The sequence below is a fragment of the Lepisma saccharinum genome, chromosome 18 (genome assembly GCF_977018435.1).
Source record: "Lepisma saccharinum chromosome 18, izLepSacc3.1, whole genome shotgun sequence".
In the NCBI taxonomy this organism is placed as follows: domain Eukaryota; kingdom Metazoa; phylum Arthropoda; class Insecta; order Zygentoma; family Lepismatidae; genus Lepisma; species Lepisma saccharinum.
In genome coordinates, this window is record NC_139246.1 from 31,979,556 (window position 1) to 31,995,852 (window position 16,297).

At 35.9% G+C, this 16,297-nt stretch overlaps 1 protein-coding gene across 1 annotated transcript in view; it reads left to right on the plus strand.

Annotated features, from left to right (window-relative positions):
* The window catches only part of LOC146002495 (odorant receptor coreceptor-like), a 54,100-nt gene extending 38,104 nt beyond the window's left edge, over positions 1 to 15,996 (plus strand). Inside the window, exons 5-6 of the mRNA XM_083140377.1 lie at positions 3,340 to 3,495; positions 13,164 to 15,996. Of these exons, the coding sequence (XP_082996503.1) occupies positions 3,340 to 3,495; positions 13,164 to 13,214 (207 nt within the window). The 3' untranslated portion in view covers positions 13,215 to 15,996. The remainder of the gene's footprint in view (positions 1 to 3,339; positions 3,496 to 13,163) is intronic.
* Positions 15,997 to 16,297: the final 301 nt, after the last annotated feature.

The following is a 16,297-nucleotide window of genomic DNA, read 5'->3' on the forward strand; positions in this document are numbered from 1 at the left end:
ATAGTTAAATTCACCTCAACATAAATGTATCTATAAGAATTCCAAGAGAGAATGGATAGATTTTGGAAATGTTATAGGACATAAATTACCCTGACCAGTAATTTTGAAAATTTACTATTTTTATTCAAGGTAATATGATGTATAGGCCTACACAAAGTAGTATCTAAACCTAATGGTCAGAACAAAATTCTAAGTTTCTTTAAACCTTGAAATTCTTTAATTTTTGTACCGGAATGCTTTGTACAAAAATGAATTATACCAGGAGGTATAAGATAGGTATACTAGAAATATTACACGGTAGACCTACTGAAGAAGTTTCTATCCTAGATTCGTGAATAGAGATATAAGTTTGCATGTTATTATTAGAACAAGACAAAAACAGAAATTGAACAAATAGTGCAGTCAATAAATAAATAAATATGTAGATCGAATTCATAACAAGCTGAAATTTGGTACATAACTTCTTTATAACATTAATAACAACATATCAAAAGTCCCTGGTGATCACCTTTCCGCTAAGTCCGCCATTTTGAAAAATGACGGACAAATTCATGTTTTCACGTAATAACGGTAGTACTAATTTTCAATAGCTTTGATTTTAATGAATATACATATATATATATATCTTTCCCATAACACAAGTAACATCAATTACAACACAATGAGTCTTCTGCAGATCATTGACACGGTAGGTATAGCCGTCATAGTCGGATAATTTGAATATTTCGCGTGAGAATGGAATTGACTTATGGAATTTGGTAAATGTGTTTGGTATGTAAGGTATGACAACGTTCTATAACATTCACCGTATCATCGTGCGGGCTATTGTTTTCACATGTCTAAACATGTTCACACACTAAATAAGATTGGTCACTATCGTAACGTACACTAGCAGGTAACACACCACAAAAAATACATATTTCAATCAAAGCGTTACGAGCTAAGATTCTGTACCAGGGCTGGTCCCTGGAGACACAATTGGGGGCGTTAAAACATTAGTCGTACCGGATTTCACCCTCTGTTTTCGAGGGTAGGATCCCTTGACCAATGGGCGACGAGTCAGAGGTAGAGCAGTTAAATTAAAGAAACACTAATTGGGTAGATAAGAGACTGTGTTTTATTTGGCAAGCACTCCTATAGATTATTAAGAGTGAGAAGTTAGGGTCGAAGGATTAGCACCATAAAGCGGCAGATACTTATCTCCGGGTCGCCTGGACGCTGGTCTCGCTGGCTGGCCTAAGGCGTCTCGCCTCTAGATAGGCCCCGGCTTAGGCCCCACTGCTTCTGGGCAGCCCTGCAGATGATTCTCCGCGTCCGGCACTGTCGCGCTCCCGCAACCCGATCTCGATCCTTTGGCGTGCTCGTTGGCTTCTCCTCCTGAGGCAGGCTGTTAACTCCTTTTATAGTGTATGGCCGGTAACGAAAGAGTTCGTTGCTTTCATCGTTGTCATGTTGGCCATCGACGTCTGCAACATTGTCTTCTCAGGAAACACTGACATTGAGAATGGAATTCGTACAGAAACACCTTGGATTAAACCTGCTTGCATGCAACTACATTCTCCATCACAGTTTTTGGTTAAGCCACAGAAAATTAAATTCGTATTTGATTTGGAGCAGGTTGTATCACAGTTACGACAAGGGCTAATACTTCATCTTCTAGTTTCAGATGACAGCTGATTTTCTCGCCAGTCAAAATGCCATTACTAGACATAATTGAAAAAAAAATCCGGATTTAGGACTCAACTGTTTTCAAACTTAAAAGAAGCAGGCGTTCCGGTATAATTGTCTCGTGACAAATGTGAATGATTTCTATTTTAGTTACAGCTGAAACAGATTGCTTTCATGTCTTTCTACTACCACATATAAGATCCCACTTTAGACTGTATGTCCAGTTCCCATTAGTCTTAATGTATATAAAATGAATTAAAACACCAACTCAATCAATATTACCATATATAGGTGGCGCTAGGGACTTAATCGGAAATCACCACGATGTATGCATTCAATTAAGTTACACGCAACGACTCACTTTATTTTCGTTATTACTATTATTTCTTCTTTGTATTCATGCTTCTATTATTGGTTTTATATTTTTTATTCATATAAAGAGCAGCGTTTTTCCCGCTAATAATGCATGAACAAAGTATAGATAATTAGAAAAAATGACAGTACAATATTAGAAAAGTATAGAAGTTTGACGTTGTTGAAGCATATAATTGCAATGAAAGTCGTGCTTTGATTCTTTCAATCAATTTGTTTTATGAAGGAGCCTAATTAAAAATAATAGTTATATCATGGAATGGCCACTACAAGGTTCAGGAAGAGATTAGTTCATTGCAAGATGTTCTATAAAAATACTAGACTTCTTCCATATAATACTGGAAGCAAAGGGAGCAGAATTGTTATCAACACCCGAACGCGAGCCCTATTCTCTATCTCTGGAATCTCTGCAGTAGGACCTCACATAAAGGCAGAGAAGGGGAGAAAACGAGTGGGCGGAACTGAAGAAGTACACTCTGCTCTAAGGTGGTAACTGCAGTCGCTTTCCCCCTCCACGGAATGCCGTTTCCTCTCGCGTGTTCATTGGTCGAGCTGTCTCGCGTCACTGCTTGCGCAGAGACTTCTTTTCGTTTGTTCGCCGCAGAGATTCCCGAGTATAGACATACCGTGACCGAATTACACACGTGTAAAACAACGTAAGCGTAAAATCAGGCGAAACCAAGGCCGCCTCGGTTGCTCAGTTGATGTAGAAATGGCACAGTACGGCAGAGACTAGTGTTTCTTGCTCAAGTTTCTACATAGTAAAGTAGCCAAAAATATGGTCTGCATAAACGGGGCATGCGAACTTCCCTCCCTAGATGTCAGTTTGATCTCGATGCGTTACTGACGCGTTAGAGCCATTTTAATGTTTTCTTCTGATACCTAGAAAAGTAGCAAATTGGTACAAGAATTCATTCATAACTTTTACTGGTTAATTATACGTCAAGAAACCTTCAGCATTGCATTTCACATGAAATTCTAGCCAATTTTGAAGTTTAAATCAAGAGGGTGGATTTCAAGATAGCGGTTGTCATCGTCATATTCCCCTTAAACATTTCTCCCAACACCTATTACAAAACAACGATGTTAGTTTTGCGGAACAGTATGTCATTCAACTCTTATACAGGTGTCTCCATACTCTTGGACCACCCTGCATAATTATTTAACCTTCTATAATGGGATATTTGTCGAAGTTCAATAAATATGTGCTTTAAAAAAAACAACTTATAAATATATGCTAGATTTAACTGTTGTAAAACGCCTGTATTTGCAACCTGTAAATGTATATTTACTTTTCAGAGTATTTCCGTAATGAAGGCCGCGTACGAATGCCCGTGGTACAATGGATCAGAGGAAGCCAAGACTTTCATCCAGATCGTGTGCCAACAATGTCAGAGAGCTCTCTCCATATCAGGGGCGAAGTTCTTTACTGTGTCGCTGGATCTGTTTGCATCGGTACGTATTTTTCAATCTTGTGTGGCTGTGCCCCTTAAAGGATTGCAACCTGGCAATACAAGCTTTTTAAATGCATTGTCTACCATGTGCCGGAGGGAGTTTTGAAAAGTGTGTACCAACGTCGTATAGTTTCTCCCCAGTAACCACACGTCATTTCACCCTTCGCTTCTTATCAAGAACAGACCCTGATTATCTAAATGTGTTCACAAGTATCCGAACACTGACTCTGTGTGAAACGCCTTCTGACTTCCCCACAATAATTCGTAATAACGTAAGAGTTGTACATAAAATCCCTTGCTTTAAATTGTGCGGATAGCGTGGCATTATTAGACAGCAGAAAAGCTCCATTAACTAACTAAACTAACTAACTCCCTAGCCTTCTTAAACCCGAAGGTTCATGGCTGCAGAAACACAGGCCTTCCAGCTTTCCCTATCTTGAGCAAGATCTATATACTCCTTTCCATCCCTACCGATTTGCCTTAGGTCCATCTCAACGTTGTCCCTCCATCTTCGTCTTGGCCTTCCTACAGGTATCTTACCATCAGGTTTCCCAACAAGAATCCTGTAAACTCCTCTTTCCTCTCCCATTCGTGCCACATGGCCTGCCCACCTAAGTCTTCTTGATTTAATTATTCTAATCATATCTGGACATGAATACAAATTATGTAGTTCTAAATTATGCAACCTTCTCCACTCACCAGTCTCCTCATCCCTTTTAGGTCCAAAGATTTTCCTAAGGATCTTATTTTCAAATACTCTCAATTTATGTTCCTCTTTCAATGTAAGGGACCAAGTTTCACATCCATATAATACTACAGGCAAAATTACTGTTTTGTATATTTTAACTTTTAGTGTCTTAGATATTAAACGAGAAGACAAAAGTTTATGAAGAGAGAAGTAACATGCATTTCCTGAATTAAGCCTACTTTTTATTTCTTCTTTAATATAATTTTCATTTGTTAATATTACTCCTAAGTATTTGAATTTGGAAACTCGTTCAAACGAGTTGTTATCAATAATTAGATTTTGATTATTACCTAACACTTGGCTTCGGCCTGTAAGCATATATTTAGTTTTCTCTTTGTTAACTTCCAAACCTATCTCTTTAGCAGTTTTGAAAAATATTTTAGCATTATTCTTAATTGTATTCACATCATCCCCCAGTAAGTCTACATCATCTGCATATGCTAACAACTGAGTCACACCATTCAAGTTTAGTCCTTCTTTAGTTTCTTTTACCTTCCTTACAGCATATTTTAAGGCAAAATTAAAGAGCAATGGAGATAATGAATTGTAAATTTGTCAGACATATTAATACCCACACGAATTTTACTTTCTGTTTCACTGGTGCATATTTTTATGATACTAACAAGCTTCTTAGGTATTCCAAACTCTACTAATATATTATATAATTTATCTCTTTTGACCGAATCATATGCTTTTTTGAAATCAATGAATAGCTGATGGACATTTTGATTATATTCCCACTTTTTTTCAAGTGTCTGTCTGATGTGAAAAATTTGATCTGTAGTTGATCTATTACGTTTAAATCCACATTGATAATCACCTATAATTTCATTAGCATATGGGGTTAGTCTTGTTAAAAGAATGTTAGATTATATTTTATATGTTGTTGAGAGTAGAGAAATTCCACGATAATTAGTGCAGTTCATTTTATCACCTTTTTTAAACACAGGAACAATTATGGATTCTTTCCACTGTTGAGGGATTTCTTCTTTTTTCCATATTAAACCAATTAATTTATGAATTTGACATATTAATGAATTTCCACCATATTTAATTAACTCAGCTGGTATTAAATCAATGCCAGGTGCTTTGTTATTCTTTAGCCTTTTAATATCATCTTTAACGTCAGTCAAGTTAGGTTCTGGAACCAGAGGTTCTGCTGTGTGGACTTCATTTACTTCTGATTTATCTCCTACATAAACATCTATTTAGAATATCGCTTGGGTCAGCTAGAAAATCACCATCTTTATCTTTTATCAAGTTTACTTTAGGTTGCCACCCCTTTCTAAACTCATTTACACCTTTATATAAATCTCTGATATTTGTATTTTTGCTGTTTGTTTCAATTTCGTTAATTTTGCTTTTCAAGTAACCTCTTTTTTTTACTTTTAAACGTGCGGTTAACTTCTTGCTTTATTCTATTATAATTGCTTAGATTTGTATCATCCGAGTTATTTAACCACCTAAGTCTAGCCTGATTTCTTATTTCTATTAGATTATGACATTCATTATCAAACCATGGCTTACTTTTTCTTGGTTTATTGTATCCTATACTTTCTTTAGCTGCTGATTCTATTGCATTACGTATGTGCTCCCAATTCTTATTTACGTCTGTTTCTTTTATATTTTCATCATCATTTAAACCCTGCAAAACATCAAATCTATTTGACAGTTTAATTTGGTAATCTTTCTTAATTCTTTCATCAGTAAACTTTCCTGTATCAAGTTTTATAACTTTTAGATTTTGTTGCTTATGATTTGTCACTGAGAGTCTTTCTCTTAATTTAGCAATTACTAAATAATGGTCACTGGCACAGTCAGCACCTCTATGTGTACGAACGTCAATTATACTAGTATGCCTTCTCTTATCAATCAGAATATGATCTATCTGATTATGAGTTTTACCATCTGGAGAAGACCAGGTATATTTATGGATATCTTTATGTTTAAAAGTGGTACTTTTCACAATTAAATTCTTTGAGGTTGCAAAAGTAATCAATCTTATACCATTGTCATTACTTAATTCATGAAGACTTTCTTTACCAATCGTGGGTTTAAATGTCTCTTCTTTGCCAATCTGTGCATTACAGTCACCTAACAGAATTTTCATATCATACTGAATAAATTTATCAAAGACCTGTTCTAACTCTGTATAAAAATCATCTTTAGTCTTATCATCTTTATCTTCCGTTGGTGCATGTATGTTTAATAGAATAATTTTACACCACCTACCCTGTAAAACTGCATATGATATCCTATCATTAATAAATTCTACTGTTTTAAGAGCCGAGATAATTCTATTATTTATGAAAAAGCCTGTTCCAAAATTATGATTTTCAGTACCACCATAGAAAAAAGTAAAATTTTTAGTTTTACAATTCCCCTCTCCTGGCCACCTAACTTCCTGGACAGCTACTACATCTAATTTATAACATTACTTAACTATCTCATAAACTGTACACTGAAATGCCCCAGGCCTGTAAAGGCTCAGAACATTCCAGGTGCCTTATTTAATATCCTTATTCCTAATGTAGATCTTATCCTTAGTCCAGGGACCTCCCAAAGTAGTCCCCACCTGGAGATCCGAACGGGGGACTATTTTACCTCCGGAATATTTTACCTTGGGAACATCCATGGCCTTATATTGCTGTTTCTTGACATTTTTTTTACAGTGCAGAGTTGTCAGCTCCATTAACACGTAAACTAAAACAAAACAATCTAAAACACTTGTTAACACCTTAACACTTCACAAACACGTGCAAACTGGACAGCTATCTGGATACAGAAGCACTAATGCGTCCAGTGCCAAGTTCGGCGTACAGCTGTGGGTCTTAATGCCGGCAGACGCCCTCTCACCACCCGATGTGTTAGTCATTGCTTCACGGAAGAGTCGACAGTGAAAGGCACTGTATAAAAGCTCTGCTGTGTGGACATTGCTCAAACATACCTCTTTCAACTCCATATGACTTTGTGTTGCGTTAGTGTTTCTCTCGTGAGTTACAGCTTTGGAAATATACAAATGTTGGAATTCCTCAAAAGTCGGGATTTTCCCAAAAAACATTGAAAACTACATATAAAGACATTGAGAAATATCATTCCAATACGCATTCCACACACAATAAGTTACATAATTGTCTTTACAAAATTAAAAATTTGTCTTGTGGTTTCACAATATAATAGCTATTTATTTAATCTGTAAAACGAGAAGACAAATATATAATAGTATTAAAATAACTGCTAATTAAACTACGATATAAATTATATTGTAAATATTATTTATTATAAACAATATGAGCACAATACATTATTTACTTTACTTTCACATCACTATGCCATCTGCTGTGTGTTTTCCAAACAATTCAATCGTCTGTATATCCAGTATTTCTCTTGTTTTATTCTTTTATTCTACTCACCATGTCTCGTATATTGGCGGATTTAGCGGGAGGGGCTTGTGCCCCTTCAAAAATGGAAGATTTAAATGTTATGTAAAATGATGATATCGATAATAGCCAGCAACGGCGATAGTGGAAAGTGACTAGAGGGGCGGCAAGAAAATATTGTAGTTGGGCAGCACTGTTACCAACTTAGCTTTTTTGGGTCCAGATCTGGCTCTTTCGTGCACTCGTTTGGCTGTGAACTGTGGCACTCGCCCCCTGCCCCACTATGATGCCATCACTAGCCCGGCCCACAGAGATCAATCTTTGTCATGCGTATACATTTTGCGCGTGATGTGATATTGTTATATTAGCTGCGTCCTTCCACCCCGTCTTATCTACATTATATAGCGCCTTGGTTGAGGTGAAGATGACAAAATTGATATCAGGTAATCACTTAGTTTCTATCCATACAACCATCGGTGGAATATTGAGATAGGTGATGCCGTCAGATCTAGACGGTGAAAACTAAGAATGGATTGTCATCACTTTAAAGTTACCAGTAATAGCAGCGCTCCCCATCCCCTTGACAACTAAAATTACCATGAGAGGCACTTTATCCAGCCCTCGCAAATCTCCTTGAAAGTCAAACTTTAGCTCAATTTAATGTGAAATTTAGCTCTTTTACGCGCATCAGGTTTGGCAACACTGCCAGAATGACCGTAGGAGGCAAGGAGAAATGCATTACGCTTATGAGAGAATTATTTTATTCGTTTTCGTGGGGATATCAACTTCCGATGGCGCAAGAAAACATATGATCGGGTATAGGATGAAGATGATATTTGCGCTAAAGAGATTCGAAACTCCTATTTGTTTAGCCGCAACTTGAATTTGAAGTTGTCTCTCCATAAGGAATACATGGGATTCTGTCGATACTTATTCATCATATTTTTCAAACGCGGTATCTAGCTTAATAATCAACTTTAAAAACTGCTTCCGCTTGCAACATCTCTTTATAGCAATGCCCATTCCGACGATATTTAAATAAATGCATGCCTGGTGCGAAATTGACACACCTCACCTTGCATTACAAGCAACGAAAGTCACTTAGTAAAGTGCAATTCTTCAATTCATATGTTCTTTGGAGAACGTTTCGACGACCTACGATACGCCCGAGACTTGACATACCTCCTTCTCAATAGCAAGGACAGCCAAATGTGACATTCTCCTTCGAGCAAGGCTTTTCAAAGGTTTCACACATGTTGCACGGGAAACTGGGATTTTGGTAGTGACTACAACTAGAGTGTGAACTTCGTGAAAGGCCAATTTATACTTTTCTAGGAAATCGACGAAATGCATTAAGTGAACTATTTTTTTTCCATCTATGTAACGCTGAAGAGTTTTGGACAAAATCTGAATTTGGCTTTTAGGGTAATGATATGACATGAATGTAAATTTGAAAAGAGTAGAGCTATCTCAAACGTATGTTTGTGCTGTAAAATTACAAACATCTGTGGAGTTCTTGAAACGAAGTTCTACAATAAATGCAAAGAACAAATCTGCATCAAATGATTTGAAGAGTGGCGAATTCTATGTACCATTCTTTTTACATGCTCGCCATATAAATATCACACAACAACTGACACCTATTCCTTTCAATTCCTGGCTTATTTTGCTGAGAATAAGTGTGGACATAATGGAGATTAATATGATATTTCCGAATAATATCATCGCATTTTGAAATTAGCTTCAAAAGTTTAAGAAATCTCTTCTGTTAAGGCCCTGAATAGTAAGATAACGCGACAACTGACATGAGATTGAGAGGGGCAATTGCCCTACTTTTTTCTAATGTTGCGCCTGCACTATACCTAACCTCAACTGTCCTTGCCCCCTCAATTTGGCACCTCGCCTTCGCTGTTTGAGAAACAAATCGCCGCTACTGCTTGGCACCTTTCACTGTCTTTCACTAATTATCGTTGCCACTGACGATATACTATTAGAATAACTTTCCCTTACTTCAGATGATGTTTTTTAGTCCTCGGAATTGTTATCTAGATTTAACGCCTATGTAATATTCTTAAAAAGGGTTAAAACTCAGGTTAATCGCAACAATTACAGGTCGGCGATGGAATCTTGAGCGAAATATACACACACATACTAATCAATATTAATTTCTTTTAGTCAAATTGGTACAGTAAAACCTCGTTAATCCGGACCCCGATAAGCCGGACTTCGCTCAATCCGGACAGGCAAAAGGCAAAAAACAAAGCAAACAAAAAAAGCAGAATGCAAGCTTTTAAATGTCGCTAGAAGTCGACAAGAGAACTTCCCAAAGAAAAGGCAGTTCAGTGAACCACTGATGAAATTCTGTTTCGCGCAGACTTTGTACTGTACTGCATAGTGTATTTTTTAGCCTGTGCCCTTTAAATACACCATGATATACGTGCTTTGAAGCTATAAACGGAGTTTTAATGCACTTTCTACTGTTCTTGTAAGTTATTTCACTTAATCCGGACTTTCGTTAAACCGGTCATCGTATCCTCCCATTAGTCCGGAATAACGAGGTTTTACTGTATTATAAGTAGGAAAAGTGATAACATGCATAATACACCACTTACAAAAAATGGAAGTGAGCATACTCTTAGAAATAAAGACCCTCATTATTCGATATTTTACTAAGGTATGTTGTGGCGGGGGACGGAGTGGTGGGATGTGACTGACTGGGGGGTGCCCGCCTCGCTTCCCCTCCTCTGGCGTCGTCACTGATTATAGCCCAATAAGCAACAAATGTTCGCGCAACACAAGGTAGAATCTTTTCCTGACTTCCTTCAGTAATAGACCTATTATAATTCAGCCAGCCAGCCAAAGAACAAAACTAATTGAAACTGGATTTTCTGGGAACTTGAATGTGTGCCGCCGGAAATCGAGTTTAGGAGATTGTGATTACAAATTGATCACTTTAATGCAACGCCATTGGTAGATTCATAGAGACATAAATTATAAGCAGATTTACGTTAATCGAGTACTATAGGACTGCTTTTGCAGTCATGTAAAACTAATTTTGCTTCACAAATACTGGTAATGCTGTCGCCTTATAATCAAGATGTCCCAGGTTCTACTTCTAGTGGCGGTATGTGGCACAGTGTGTTGTTGGACTAGTCTCAGTTAGCTTATGTGAATGCTTGTTCAAAAAACTTCACTAAGATGTTCTGTGCAATTAGCATGTAGAAAGTCTAAAATTGTATTCATTGTTACACCCTATGATAACTAAGGCCGGCTTTAGACGAAAGTTATTCCTTTAACATATTTACTAGCATAAATGCTATGTAAATGCTTCCAAAAATCTTATAACAGATAGTACTTTACACGGAAGCATTTTATGGAACATTTCGGTTAGGTGTTTCAATTACAATGTACAATACATACAGCACGAAAGGCACATCGAGTTGTGTGCACGGTGTTTACAATTGAAAAAGTTAAAATATTCTTCCATACGTGCACAGTAAACGTTGTAAAGTATGTATTTAATCAGCGCCATTCTTTTCTCCATAAAACAATTTAGTAAGAAGCGATATTCCTCTCGGTTGAATAGTTATCGTCGTTTAAAAGTGTGAAGTGATACGTTGTTTACATCTCTCGCGGCCGCCATTATAACTACACTCGTGACCTAGAGGCCGCTTCTGATTGGTTACGCTACGAAAAATGATACGGACCGAGCCTATCCTTGAGAAATGCTATGAAATATGCCATGACATCTCAAATGCCATAAGATTTTTCGCTTTACACGGTAGCTTCTTGGTCATGCACAAATGTTAAGAAAAATGCTAAGAATGATGCTTTCGTCGAAAGCGAGCCTTGTGCATATTCTGTGCCATTCCCAGAAAGCAATTCTGCATCCACTTATGTTTTCACATCTCGTCTTCCCACTATCTCCCTTTCTCAATTTTGTGGAGTTTTTTTTATGTCGTTTGGAAGCTTGAATTCTTCGGAGACACCCGAAATATGTCATTAATGTTCTTCCCTTAAGTTTGTGTTTCTCGTACCCTAGTGTGATTCTGTTGTTTAAGATGGAAAAATCGTTTAATTATAACAAATACCACAAATCTATTACGCGTGTCTCGTGTAGAAATTCAAATTGTGGATCGGCGTACAGACAGCGGCATCGCCAGATAATATAGCTTGTGTGTACTCGATAGTGGACAAATATATTCAGTATATTCCTGCCTGCCTCCTCTCTCTCTCTCTCTCTGGAAATTTTACTTGTAGGTTATTTGGCTGAGCAGTATGGTCTTGATGGAAGTATTTAAAGTTTTAATGGTTTTGAAAAGGTTGGTGCAAAACACAAGGGAGCACTTTGCTTTTGCTTTGGACCATCATGAAGCATACTGAAATTTATTTTGAAAATTCTTAAGCGCCGGGTTAAGGATGGAGTGCAAATTAATAACGAACACATTCAATTTCATATTCGTCGTGCCATATGTTTGGAATCGAATTGTATAATCTGTATTTGAAGATCCAAATTCAATATATTTCCGAATAGCATTTTGAAATTAGCTTCAAACATACGAATAAATTTCTTCTGTTAAGACCCTGAATAGTAAGATAACGCGACAACTGAAATGTTGTGTCGGTTTCCTTGACACCTTTTAATGGAATAATCTAAATTAATTTTCACCACGCACTTTCAGATGCAAGGACATGAAAGTCACAGTCATCTTACAATTTGTTTTCTGAGGAAAGTTTCTGAAGGATGCAAAATGGCTATTTATTTTCAGACTCACACTAAAATTATAACTAATTCAATCATTCACTTTAACAAAGTAGATTTTTGTCCATGGGTTACACCATAAAGTACGAGTGGTTGTACAAATTCTAGGTGCAAACGTAAATTTGTGGACTTGTTTGAACGTTCAATTCTGCGTCTCCCTCCAAATGTGGTTTGGCACTATCCGTCCCAACTCTTTCTATTGATATCCACTGGGATTTTAAATTATTCACGTTATATGTATAATTATTATCTCGATCTAAATCAATTTCAGGAAATGTATTCATTTTAAATTCTGGTTCAAACACGGAACAAAAAAGAAAACACTCATATGGCACGACCAATATGCAACTGACTGTGTTCGTGATTAATTTGCACTCCATCCATAATCCTGCGTTTAAATTTTTTTAAAATAAATTTCACCATGCTTCATGATCGTACAAAATAAAAGTAATGTGCTCCCTTGTGTTTTGCATCCATGTCATGAAGTCGTACAATGCGTGTTGAGTTAGGGCCGCACACTTTCTTGATCACGGTCGAAGGTGAGGGTGATGCGATCAGCATCACGCCCCTGGCCGCCTTTACCCCCAATAATTTCCTCCGGGTACCCACTTTATACGAAGCTGGGTGGGTGCCAGAGCCGCTTGAACAGGTGGAAAATAACCCAATTCTCGTCCGTCGGGGATCGAACCCGGGTCTCTCGCATGGTAATCATAAATCGTAATTAAAATTGAAATAAAAGTAACAATTTGACTAAAACGCTTGTAACATTTCAATTACAGGTTCTAGGAGCTGTTGTGACATATTTCATGGTTTTGATACAACTGAAGTAAAAACCACGATGGAAATCCTAAGAAGTATAAACAGGAGACGTGGTGAACCAATGTTCTGTGGCAAAATATATGATAGCACGCCTTATTTCAGTGTATCAACAGAATGTATATGTAAAATTTGTTACACACGTAACTCAATTTCTTAAAAGTAAAAACTTCTTGAAACGTTGAACAAACTGGAAAGTAACTACTCCCTTTCAATCTGGTTTGGTGAAGTAAATTGTGTCCTAAGTTTGCTACTGATTTGTCTACTGAATTGTAAGAGTAGCCAATCAGAATCATGTATTCAAGTCTCAAATATGACGCATATTATTTGTATCCCGACCGAAGGAAAACTAAGCAAACCTAGTGATTGGGTAAATACTTCGTACGGTTGAGAGCTATAAAGATATTAATGTGCCGAGAACTATGTAGGCCTATAACGAGTGACGAGAATAGGAATCCGTATTTGTTAATCAGTATTTCAAATATATAACATTTTCTATAACCCTATCAATTCTAGTGGATAAGAATATTTCTGTGGGAAAAATCAGCTTATAAATAATTTAGGAATATAAGGCAACAATACATTATTATGCAGTTTAGAAATTGTATAAGTGGGACATATTTTAATTAGTATCTTATCACAGAATAGGACGGATTACAGATGGCACTGTTTGTAAAGAAACATGTATTTATTATCTTCTAGTTGTAAAAATTAGTATTGGCGTCACTAATTTATTAATATATATTGTACTTTTTCAGTTAATTCAAAACAGTTATGTAACGGAAAGTCTGTAGTTGTATTTTATGTTGACGTCTCGATATAACAATTTTCTTTGGATTCCCATTTTACAGGTATCAGATAATTAACATTAAGTATTTCGGTATATTTTTTTGTAATTAAGACATCAAGTAAGTCTGGACCTGCAGAAAACGATAAGTATGCATCTTTCTAATTTGAAAGGGGATTATATCTATTTTTATATTTGCGGATTTATATCTTTATTAATTATTTTATTATTATTATTAACACTAACTTTATAATAATAAACCTTCTTTATTTTACTTGTTTTTTATGGCTCCTTGGTTCCTACATTACTTTTAATTTTAGTGTGGGGGTACCAGCCTGAGCAGGTTCAGGCATATTTACGTTTTCATACATTATACATACAAACATGTTGTCTTGTCCTCAAAGTGTCAACACTCTAGTATGTGCCTTTCATACTTGCTTTCGGAAGTATCAGTTGAAATAACTTTTGAATTATCTCCTTCCAACAGAAGCTCGAAAATCCTAGCTAAGGCTTCGTAATCGAACGACCTATATTAGATTTCTAACATAACCAAACAGGTCCTAAATGTGTTCGCTAACACTACGAAAATGGTCTTATACGTTAACCCAACCCAACTATATCAGTTATCTCTCGTAACAAGAATGTAAATCCGCCATTGTATACATACTGCATCTCTCACTTATATATTAAGTATTATATACACACAAGAATAGGCTAAGAATAGATTACCCTATCTGAAATTGTTACCTAATCATTAAGGATGAGAATATTTTTTAATTGTTGAATGGGGAAATTTTGAAACAAATTCAAAATCAATACTAAGTACCATTTAGTATTAATATTTTTGTAGTGTAGAATGGTAGGATATTTATATGTATGGCAGTGACATGTGTGTATTGTGGTTAGCTTCAATGTAAGTATCTTATATTTGTTGTGAATTTCTTCAGTGTAAATATAGAAGATCCTTTTCATATATACATGTACAAAAGAGTCCAAATACTTTTATAGATTACACTTTCTGATACGAATAAATACAATATACGAGTTCCTCTAAGTACTAGCATTTTAATACAATATTAATTATATCTGCAATAAATAGACAATTACAATTTTCTAGTAACATGTTGAATTGACATTATGAAATTTTCGTTCTGTGTGTATAGATGTGTAAATGTATATTATGAAATTCATGTAAATCACAGTTTTGATATGTGGATATTTCAGCTAGTTTAAATAATTTGCAGCTTTCTAAATTTTACTCTGAGTAAATTGGAACATTACAGAAGGTTACACAGGCTTACAGTCTACATAGAAAATCAGACTCAATCAATATAAAAACTTACATACAAGTACAATCGCAAATAAGGAGACAATTCTGCATTTCTGGTTTTCTAAAAATAGCAACAGTTACTGATACTCAATGCATTGTAAATTTCTTTGACTTTTGTTGTTTACAAAGCAAGATATTTCACCGTAATAAGATTACTTTCTGCGAAACAAGCATTTATATACCTTTCCTAATTTTTAATCAACAGATCTGAGAATGTGTATTTACAGTGGCATCTCCATTTTACGTTTTTAAAAGGACCAATTTAAAAAAAAAAAAAAAAATTGTGTGAAAATGTAAAATCTTGGAACGAAAAATCTGGGTTCCACTGAATATATAAATATTTATTTTAAATTATTGGTATTCTTTACTACATTACTAATTACACGGTGTTTGAAATGTAAATTTTTCATAGAAGAAGTTTCAAAAGGCGAACGATTTTATTATATTTGTGACGTACATTCAAGGGAGAACTAAGTTATTCTCTTACTGGTTGATAATCTTAACGAAATATGTGTTCGAGTGTAGAGCAAAAACAGTTGAACGTTGCATGTTACTGGATAGAAATAGTTGATAATTTTGTTTCTTATCATATATCGTTTTATGTACTTCCAATAGTGTCAATGGGAGTTGCTGTTGCTACACGTGATCTATGTTAAATGAAATTGTGATATTATGTGCAATGAGCATTAAGAAAATATAAATGCTATTTTTCTGTATCTCAGTTTTTGAGTAAAAATGAAACTGTACGAAGTCGACCAACTCTTGGGCGATCTTTCATGCTACCAGTATCAATGAATATCTGGATTGTCTGATACACAAACCTTTTGCTGATCTTCGCGATTTTAAGGGGCTGGAAAATCTCAGTGAGTGACTTCCAACCATATGCTGAGCATTTACGGCTACTCTGTTTTCATATTCGCCCCACTCCATGCTAAGCACAAGAAGATACACGCTTGCTCTTTCACAACTGAACACACAAT